Raw genomic sequence first — 10,758 nt, forward strand, 5'->3', positions numbered from 1 at the left:
TTCATGGGCAAAGCACGGCCATAAATTTCACTAAACAAACAGAAATTACAAAATAATGTTAAAACTCTCACAACCCAAATCCCACAATTACAACCATAAACAAAATGAGTAGAGAACCCAATAACAAACAAAAAAGATTCTCGCAAATTGTAATTGCCAAACGAATGAGCCATAAATTTACCATACTCAAGACCTTAAACGGTGACCTCCACCCAAAGCTCAACCAGAGAAAACTTTCTAAACTAATGGCGAGGCACACAAAATAAACCAACTTTAAGCTCCTACTTAGAGTGCATAAGACTTAGGTAATTAAAACCCAAATCCTAATCAAATAGGTGATTGACAAAATCTCTCCACCAAGCAAGGAATCCAACTAAAAAAGTCAAATTCAAACCCAAATAGGACATCAAAACGAAATAGGTAATTAAAACCCAATTTTTACATAACTACACTTTTTTTTTCCTTTACCTTTACTTATTGAACATTTTGATGGATGAAGAATGTCGAGCATATGGGTTTCGGACTTGACAAATAAAAATGTGCTACTTTAACCAAGTTTAGTATAAAGGGGGTTGAGCTGATTTGCCTTTGCATTCACCGCACAGTCACGGGGCCGCCTTGTTTCATCTTGATGAGACTGCTCTCAATGTTTAGCACGAAACTTACAAGAAATGGAAGGAGGGAAAGAGGGAGCGGGAGCTTACAGGCGTGCAAGCCCATTGTATGCTTGGGTGGCTTGTTGGAGTCGTGCAGAGAGCTGCAATACTTCAGCTGATAATGCCTCTGCTCTCCTCTGTTCTTTCGCGAGTTGATCCTACGAACAAAGACACAGAGAAAATTTAAAAAACGATGCCAATTAATGAAAGCTAAATAATCCCCATCCTGAATCTTCAACAAAACAAAGAACCATGGAAAGTTTCAAACAATAGAAGTTTTTTCATACCAAAAAACGAAACTATGAAATAAACGTTTTTCTGCTAACAGACTAACCTTGATGGAGAGAACTTCAGTTGTATATGCAGCTGAACCAGTATCATTGGCCCTGCCATCATGGGATTCTAACAACCCCTTAGCCTGTTCTGTTCTCAACTTATCTAAAGAAGCTCTTCGTTATGCTTAAGACAGTTTTTCACCTGCAAATTCACATGCCAAAAAATTAGACGTTTTACAAAAAGCAAAAAGCATAGTAAAGCGTAAGCTGTCCATGTCCTGTTGGCAACTGTTTCAGTCTATCTAAGCAGAACAAAAGCAAGAAATTATTACAAAAATGAATACAGGGTAAGTGTACAGATAGCCAATAGTACCTGATTCTCCCAGTGCGCTGATATGCTCACCGTTTGCTGATAAGAATTCGAGAGATCAGAATTTTCCTCGAAAAGCCTTCTATCTCTGAAGATTGGGAATCAATCTGCCACCATGTACAAAAAGTGAGTTTGCTGTCAAAAGACAAAACCACCACCAAAACAAAGTTTCTTATTGGAGTTATTTAAGAGAAAGTGTTGCAAGGATAACCTTTATCAAAAGTTTTTGTCTACTGCTTTCCAATTTCTCTATCACTACCGCCATGTCATGCAACTGCTGCTCAAGTTTCTCCTTGTCTTCCTGGACATTAGTGCCCCGTAAATAAATTTATTATGGAACAACAAGAAAGAGAGGAGGTAGAACTAATGAGCCACACTCATACTACGTAATACAGTAATAGTACAATGCCTCCTGAGAGGAACTCATTACGTTCCTCCCTCCTTGTTTTCCTCCCTATTTTCTTTGGCATATACATTATAATCATACACCTGACAACGATAAAATCTCTTGAACCAGGTCATCAAGAAATTAACTTACAAGAGCAAATTCCTTGCCAGCCACTTTCTCCGAGATTTCTGCAGTGCATGAACCAGGGGTAACAACATGGGATCAACGTTCATAAGATCTAACTGTTTTGTAAAATGCTTATGCAGGAATAAAAACATGAAAGGCCAATACAACAATAAGTATGGACAGAAGGATAGAAGGGAACTGGGGAATTATAACACGGTAGAAGGCATCAGAATAAACGTATCTACTTGAAACTGAAAGTGCAAAAGGGGTTCCAACTGCAATTCCAAAGTACCCTGAGCCCGTGAACCGCCAAGGGATATAGGTTATAGATGTAAACATGGGTATAGAGGAAGTATGCATATTATGATGAATATGAAAATGAGAAGAAAAGCTATGATGGAAGCTGTTTTGGAATCGATGTCCTGTTGGAGGAAAAAGTTAAGCCAACAACGGCCAATTCGTTTACTTTTCTTGACCAACAGTGTTTTAGGTACAATTATTCCTTTTGTTCCACATCACTACGTGCACCCCAAGATTTATAAGAGGCTTCCTAAAGTATTCAACCTTTTTGTACCTTGAAATCTGAAAAGATTTTCTCTGAAATTCCTTATGTTGTTGAAATGTATAATTGGTAGATTTGGTACCTGAAGCCTTTCTAGGCATAGCTGCAAGTTTTTCTTCCAATTCTTGCTTTTCAGATGTAAGCGTGGATGCCCGAGCTTGCTCCTCTGCTAATTGTTGTCGCTCTTGTCGCCTCAAGTGTGACTCTTGCTACAATAAATTTACCACAGTTAGACACCTATAAACAAACACCAGATGTGAAACTACAAAAATTCCAATAAACAAATTATCACCTGCAACGCAGATTTTAAGCTAGCTGACTCCTTTTCTAACATTTGTATCTGATCTGGTGAATTAGAAATTGAGTTCATTGCACCAAGTGAACCACTCATTGCTTGTTGCTGTAACATATTCAGTTCTGCTCTCAAAGCGGCTGTGTCTTCCTCAACCTGTTGCAAGACAAAGAGTGAGAAAACCATACAAATCTGTTGTTCCAGAAAGATCCAATAGAGAAACTAACTGCATACTTGATACTGTTCTTCTCTGCATCCTTTAACCGTTTCTTGAGCGTACGAAGCTGTGCTGAAAGATCGTCCTACACTAAGAAATCAAATTTTGACAGTGAAACAAAATAGAGAGAACCAAGTGAGATGAAACACCGACTAACATATAGATGGTCAGTAACCGTGCAACAACTGCCGCATCTTTCTCCATTGCAACATCTTTGAGAGCTTTTCTCAATGACGGTACAGTGATTTTCTCCAGCAATTTACAGCGAGTAGTAGATGAGAACAGGCTGAAAAAGTTAACTAGTAAAGCCCTTTTCTTTCCAATAGTTGTACATTCATTGTGAATCAATATCTCTAACAAATAACGGAATTACTGGCAGCTGAAAATTTTATACGGACCCTGAAATGAAAACATGACAGCAAAATATGGAAGACATAATCTTTACTGAAAGAAAAATGCAAAGAGATTTAAAAGGTGCTACATCTACCAGATCATTTAGACGTTTCTGCAGCACATCGCCCCAAGCTTCCCTTGTTTCAAGCTGAAACATCAAGTGCGTAAAAAATTATACACCATAAAATTGATCATCACCGAAAACTAACATCTTCGTAAAATGCAAACGAAGAATTAAACAAACAAACCACAGAAACAGAAGTCCTACCATGGAAGCCAAGTTTTTGTTTTGCTCCTCCAATTCCGCATTCTTCTTCTCCAAGTTCTTTATCTGAGCAACCAAAACACTAACTGTCTATCTGCACCAGCAATCATATTTACATGAGAATTTAAACTGAAATTGTCTCAGCAACCAAACACAAAACTCAAAAAACAAATTTCAGAAAAAAATTCTTTTGTCAACAAATAATGAATCCAGAAATCAGCTCCTACCTCAGAAAGCCGATTCGCGCTCTCCGATTTTCACATTCCTACATTATCTGCGCAATCAAAAACTTCATCAGAAGCATAAAAATATCAAATTCAACCGAAAACATTATCGAAAATAGATGACGAACCGATAGGGATGGAGGCTTTGCTGAGATCAGGTCCGGACGAAGTTTTGCTCAATTTTTCTGCAGCTCGCTTTTGGCCAATTTCTTCCAACTGATAGAAATTTAAATGAAATGAACAAAATTGAAGGAGAATATTTAATTTCGGATTCAAATATTCAATAGAAAAGGAAAGCAAACGGTGGCGATGAGAACTGTACCGTCCGTCAGCCGAGAATTGCGTGGCGGGAGTCCATGGCGGAGCGAAGGCGAGGTAAGGACGGTGATTCCGGTCTCGGCCGCTCTCGCTGCAGCCTCTGCATGGCGGTTTCTCTGTGTGATGGTTTAGATACGGTACAGAGGGAGAGAGCGGTGGCTGTGAAGATCGTTTCTAACGGTCAGTAGGCCCATTCCGTTATTTCTGTTATGTTTTATTATACAAGAGGAAAAAATAAATTGGTTACGAATCTAGCATTTATAAATTTAAATTTAAAATACAAGTAAGAAAACAAAATTTTTATAGTGTCAAAAATATTTTTAATACAAATATATATTCAACAAATTTAGACTAAGATCATTTAAATATCATTAGATTCGTGAGCTAAGTATGATTAAAAAAAAAAAAAAGTAAAAATTATAGTAATGATATTTTAATTTTAAACTAATTGGAGTAATGATTTTTTAACTAAAAAATTTATGATCATTGGTCTCTTTATTTATCAAAACGTGCTGTTACAGTCCTTTTTGTCAATTCCGCTACAACTTTTGTCAAAATGAATTATGTGTCACACGTGAGACTGAATCAAGAAATAAAGATGAAAAACTAAATGAGAAAAATTTGCAACAATAGTCCCTCAATTTTAACTCAATTGATGAAATAATCAATCAAAATCAAACTTCAACTTGTTTCCAAGTTAGAAAAATCTCCAAATCTTTCCTCCAATCAATTTGGAGGAGTTTGAGATTACCGTAAGAATTGAATTAACCACTGATTTCGTCCTGATTCCATTGTCTTCAACGGAAGCTAAATGCCGTTGCCCCCAATGATTGACGGGAGAAAGTGTCTGACTTGGACCACAAATGACGACTGAGTTTCCATGTAGGTAAAACCCTAATTATTTCAATTCTCAAATCTCTCCCTATTGATTTCATTGACCATTTCTAAAGCTTGAGATCCCAAGAGAGAGGGAGCCCCGTCATCAAAAGCTCTACTTTTCTCTCAGATTCTCAGGTACTCCTTCATCGTTCCCAATGGATCTCTCTTCCTTCGTTTTGTTTTTCGATATTTTTATTGGGTTTTTTTGGATTCTTTGATTTGCTTTTTGAAGTGGGTATTATGATCTTTGTGTTCATTTTTGTTATATGATTGTATTGGATAGTGGTAGTTTATGGAATTTGAAATTTTGGGTCTGTTAGTTTAATTGGGTGTGTTGCAAAGTTGGATGCTTGGTGTTCAACTGGGGTTGAGATGATTGATTCTTCTCGAATCAGAAACCGGCCCGAATTTCAGGTTTTTGGGTTCTTGGTGCAGCACATAGAGGCATTAGATTGTAGAAAAAAAAAAGGTATTACCATTTTTTGGGGTCCAACACGATGGAAGGGTTAGGGAAATTAGTTTTAAGGTGGCTCTTGATGAAATTCCAAGGTTTCTAATTTTTCTACATAGAATGGAAGGATTAGACTGTTCTTCTTCATCCAATAATTAAATGCGTAACGGTCATACACATGGTTGCACACACAGTGAAACCAAGCGAACTGAACCCGAGAATATCTAAGCTAAACAATTCCGTACTAGTAACTAAACTCAGAGAATTTAATTAAAGCTTAATTAAAGTTGTTGCATCAGTTATACCAGTTATACCAGTCGACCAATTCCAATTAGCTTCTGCTGAAGTGGTCTTTGAACTGGAATATGACTTGGCTCTGAGCAGCTTTGGGCCAGCTCGATCTTCTGCGTGCTCGCTTGCGCAGCTGCTTTGTTTTGCTGTAAGTTGACGTAGCACTCTATTATCCTGAGCTTGCTTAATATATGTAAATAGGCCTCGATTTAGCTATAAAACTGAAATGCGTCATCTGCTTTTAAAATCAATGACTGCACATTAAACAGAGGAAAAGACATTATCTAATACAATCTTATAATGTGCAATGAAAACCATTTGGGAGTGGTGCAATGTTATTGAGTGAACTACATGGACAAGGGGAATGTAAAACAGATACGATGAGGATGCAGATTGTTGTGTCGTTGCGGTGAGTTGATGCACAGTTGTAGCCTGAGATGGATTTGGATAGTCAAGTAATCCTTGGAGCTGATGCTAATAATTTAGCGTTTGAAACTAACTTCTAATAGTTTCGTATTTGAAACCAAGTTTTCTGAATCTCGAGTTCCGAATGTCCAAAAGATCAATTTTTTTTTTTTTTACTTTATGTAAACTTCATAACATAACATATGACTTATCATCTCTGAATGAACGCGATTAATCAATCATATTACTGAATCTCTTCATCAGATTTTCTTTTCTTTTTAAAGAAATTAACACCGCCACTTTTCTGAAGCAGATGGAACATGAGAAGGTACCCTTTACGAGAACAGAGTCTCAGGAAATTGAGATCCCAATAGTCTCTGAAGGTATAGATGCTCTTCCTGTGCCACCACAGGTGCCTCGCTCCTTGTGTGTCTGTGTTTTCTCCAAAAACGAGCACTGTAGTTTGGATTCGAAACATGCGGTCAAAGTCAGCTACAAAACTTTCTGTACTCGTTGTTGCATCTCTCATGTTTATGGTTGTTGAATTATTGGTGGTGTCAAAGCCAACAGCCTTGCAGTACTCACAGATGCAGCCCACTTGCTCACTGATGTTGTTGGATTCTCCATTGCTCTTTTCACAGTAATCGCTTCAGGTTGGGAGGCAACATCGTACCAGTCTTTCGGATATCACCGTCTTGAGGTTTTGAGTGCCCTTTTCTCTGTGCAGCTCATATGGCTGGTCTCTGGGATCTTGATCTATGAAGCAGTTGACAGGATCGTTCACACTAAGGAAAAGGTGAACGGGTTACTCATGTTTTCAGTTGCCGCATTTGGGTTTCTTGTCAACTTAATCATGGTCGTGTGGCTTGGTCACGACCACACCCATCATGCATGTGGAGGCTTAGGTCACGATCATCATCATGATCATCATCAAGTTCATACTCACGATCATCATCATGGCCATAATCACGATCATCATCATGGTCATGATTATCAGGAGGAAGAAAGTGCAATAATGGAGGACGATAAAACGAGTCTGGTGTCATCCACTTCTCCAGAAAAGACTAAAATATTAAACATAAATATCCAAGGAGCTTACTTGCATGTCATCGCCGATATGATTCAGTCCGTTGGGGTGATGGTCGCTGGAGGCATCATATGGGCAAGGCCAGATTGGTTAGTAGTTGATCTCATCTGCACGCTCATATTTTCTGTTTTTGCTGTTAGCACAACTATATCGATGCTTAAAAATATATATGGCATATTGATGGAGGGAACGCCAAGCGAGATTGATATCGCCGGGCTAGAAAAAGGCATCAAGTGCATCAAAGGAGTTCGGGATGTTCACGACCTACACGTTTGGGCGCTAACGGTTGGAAAAACTGTGTTGTCTTGCCATGTAACGTCCGAGCCTGCCGTAAGCACTAGTCAGATAATTGACAAGATTAGGGATTACTGTGAAAGTACTTACAGAATACATCATGTAACTATACAGATTGAACAGTAGACTACAGATTCAAACCATCATTTTGTTTGATATTATTAAATCCTACCCCTTCCCCCTTTAAAGTTTAGCACTAATCATGTTGACTTCTTGGGCAAGCGATTAAAATTTACGCATCCAGATGTCTCAAAGAATTCAATACGTTTTACCACAGTGGCGGAAAAACAATCATGCTTATGCAACCTGATGTTGGTTCGATTCCCACTGACTTCCCTCCTGCCTAACAAAAAACCTAATCCTAATCCTTATCGATTCAACGTTCCAAGGCTAGTTCACGAACTGTGCGATCCCAAAAAAATACATGCACGGTGAAAATGCCAGCACCAGGAGAAACCACAAGCGATCCCAAGAGTGAGGGCAACAGAAAGAAAAGGGAAGGCTGCAGAAATGAGTCTATAACGATATGACAGCGGGCATCGAAGCTTTTAATAAAATGGAAGAAGCAACTGAGAAACGAAACTCGAAAATCCAACTCCGAACAAACAAGGCTTCTTCTGTTCCATTGATTCTTTAATTTGAGATGCCAAGTTCCACCAGACATTCCAAATTTCAGTAGTTACACTTGATAAAAAGCAAACATATAACAAATGGTGCATCAGAAGTAAAAGCGGGCACTCAAAATGTATCAATACTACTGTCATTTTAATTTTCACAAAGCTTCCTTATCACAACTCGACGAATTAAACCTGTATTCTACATGCCTCCCTGTCACCCGAAAAAAAGAAACTCAAGAGAAAAATCAAAAGGGCTGGCAACCAGCAAATAATTTCCACAACTCTCCCTAGGTGTCATCTTTTATGTCGAGCAGCAACCTCTCTTCGTATTCCCAGAAGCATCACCAACGTTGATGGTGGTTCCTTGACCAGGTAGGGTAGTTGAGACTGTTTCTTGGGCTGCCAGTGCTTTTTTGCTGACGATATGGTAGATCTCGGTTAGAATAGTTTGAAATGCTTTCTCAATGTTGGTTGCTTCCAGTGCAGATGTCTCGAGAAATGAGAGACCTTCCCGCTCAGCCAACGACTGACCATCGTCCTCTGAAACAGCTCTGAGATGGTTCAAGTCAGACTTGTTTCCTGTCATCATGATAACAATGTTCGAATCTGCATGGTCCCTCAACTCACGGAGCCACCTTTGGACATTCTCAAAAGTTGGTCGCTTAGTTATGTCGTAGACAAGGAGAGCACCCACTGCCCCTCTATAGTAAGCACTGGTGATAGCACGGTATCGCTCCTGACCTGCTGTATCCCAGATCTGTGCCTTCACAGTCTTTCCCTCAACCTGTAATTTCAGAAAAGGAAGAGTGTAAGCATTACATCAGATTGTAAGCCATAATTCGTAAACAGACTTATTTCTACTCATCAACATATTGAACGGTATGCTACAATGACAAGTGACAACTGCATGTTTGAAACTTGTAAACATGCTCTGGGACCAGTGGTCCAGTCGACACCTTTCATATTTCTGGAGAAACTTCACATTCAATCGAGCCATGATGTTTCAATTCTCAGTTGTTTGTACAACCGGGGAAGAAAATGTAGTTCTTTCTTCAACTATGCCATATTCATATAGTTGAGCAACTTATCTGGCAAAACCACATTCATAGTTGCCTACATATACAAAATTCAATCAATAGGCAGTATGACACACACAAGAAATCTAACTAACCAACAGTCTTTAAAAACGATAATATTGGGCAGTTAGTTAGTACAACAACAACAACAAAGCCTTTTCCCACTAAGTGGGGTTGGCTATATGAATCCTAGAACGCCATTGTGCTCGGTTCTGTGTCGTGTGGGCAGTTAGTTAGTAGTTGCGTTTAATTAAGAATCAAACTTAAGCGTCAATATGTAAGTGCTCAGTAATCAACTCCTCTTTCTTGAACTCTGCAATCCGTCCTTAGTGTGTTATATAAACTTAAAGATCAATAACAGCAAAATGATCAAACTCCTGGAGACAGAATCTACCAGCCAGTTTTAGTGTAAAGTAAATCTCCTGTTCCGTCAAACAAAAAGACGACTATTTATCCCAACGGTTCATCATGCTTATTTAGCCATTGATAACCATCTAAAAACAAAGTACTAAAAAGAGAATTCGAGCCTGCTTACCAGTCTATTAGTAACAAATTTTTGATGTACTCCAATTAAACAACGTAAATCCCTAAACAAAATCCAAACAATCATCACAATCTCCAGGCCACCAAACAAAACTTCAACCAAAATAATTCAAACTCTGAAACCCCCCGAAATTTAAACCGCATAGGATCCAATCCATCACAAACAAATACCGCATACACTGCGAACAAAATCAAACAATTGAAATACAAATAAACTCTCTCACCAAGATTAAACTCAGTAAGTGAACTTGCCTGGAGAGTTCGGGTGGCAAACTCGACTCCGATAGTGGATTTGGACTCCAAGCAGAACTCATTCCTGGTAAATCTAGAGAGAATGTTAGATTTGCCCACACCAGAGTCACCGATCAACACGATCTTGAACAGGTAGTCGTATTCGTGGTCTACTCTACTCGCCATGCCACCCTCTCTCCTCTCCTATCTCCACAACCTATACAAACATATACACAGACAAACAAATTCAAATCCATCAAAAATCACACAAATACACAAACAAATATCTCTCTCTCTCTCTCTCACTATAACCTATACATACACAAACAATTATATCTATAGATCTCGCTTACCCGGGGGCGAATCGACCGAGGAGAGAACGCGATCGGAGCGTTCGATCGGAGGAACCGAAGGAATTGGAGAGGGAAGCACAGTGGGGGTTTTGGGGAAGGAGAAAATGGGAAGAAACGGAGACAACGATGAGGGGATGAGAAGAGGGGCCTATTGAAAGTTTGAAACGGCAAATAAACAGATTCTATTTTTTGGTGGGCGAAACGATGGCGTTTTGGTGACAACTGGGAATTATTGATTCGTCTAGAGTGACAGTAGACAGCCTGACCTGGCTGGCCGTTGCCAGAGGGATGATTTAATTTTAAATTTTTTAAATTTTTTTTGTGATTTCCCACGCCGTAATTAATTAGTTAGTTAATTTGGATTTGTTTGCGGTTCGGACAGCCGCCAGAGCTAGAGTGGACGGTTGATTATTTCCAATCATGTGGATAAATTGTACGTGGATTA

At 39.0% G+C, this 10,758-nt stretch overlaps 3 protein-coding genes across 3 annotated transcripts; 1 reads left to right on the forward strand and 2 right to left on the reverse strand.

The window, feature by feature from the left end:
* LOC103954330 (ribosome-binding protein 1) lies at nt 1–4,287 on the reverse strand. Its single transcript, XM_048569450.1, is given in 14 exon segments — nt 1–814; nt 991–1,100; nt 1,103–1,133; nt 1,305–1,381; nt 1,384–1,408; nt 1,513–1,602; nt 1,840–1,877; nt 2,460–2,586; nt 2,670–2,825; nt 2,904–3,427; nt 3,548–3,638; nt 3,772–3,818; nt 3,897–3,984; nt 4,091–4,287. Coding segments are annotated over 9 exon segments (729 nt in total). The 5' UTR covers nt 2,787–2,825; nt 2,904–3,427; nt 3,548–3,638; nt 3,772–3,818; nt 3,897–3,984; nt 4,091–4,287; the 3' UTR covers nt 1–700.
* A 505-nt stretch (nt 4,288–4,792) lies between these two features.
* Nucleotides 4,793–7,686, forward strand: LOC103954256 (metal tolerance protein B). Its single transcript, XM_009366066.3, is given in 4 exon segments — nt 4,793–5,100; nt 6,426–6,587; nt 6,589–6,655; nt 6,658–7,686. Coding segments are annotated over 3 exon segments (1,191 nt in total). The 5' UTR covers nt 4,793–5,100; the 3' UTR covers nt 7,620–7,686.
* A 407-nt stretch (nt 7,687–8,093) lies between these two features.
* On the reverse strand, nt 8,094–10,476 carry LOC103954255 (ras-related protein Rab11C). The gene is made up of 3 exons (XM_009366065.2): nt 10,314–10,476; nt 9,982–10,177; nt 8,094–8,894 (listed from the first exon to the last, which is right to left on the reverse strand). Exons 2-3 carry the CDS (start codon nt 10,144–10,146, stop codon nt 8,412–8,414), a joined length of 648 nt encoding a protein of 215 aa, XP_009364340.1. The 5' UTR covers nt 10,147–10,177; nt 10,314–10,476; the 3' UTR covers nt 8,094–8,411.
* Nucleotides 10,477–10,758: the final 282 nt, after the last annotated feature.

The sequence above is a fragment of a genome, unplaced genomic scaffold (genome assembly GCF_019419815.1).
Source record: "Pyrus x bretschneideri cultivar Hongxiangsu unplaced genomic scaffold, Pyrus_bretschneideri_v1 Contig5, whole genome shotgun sequence".
NCBI lineage: Eukaryota > Viridiplantae > Streptophyta > Magnoliopsida > Rosales > Rosaceae > Pyrus > Pyrus x bretschneideri.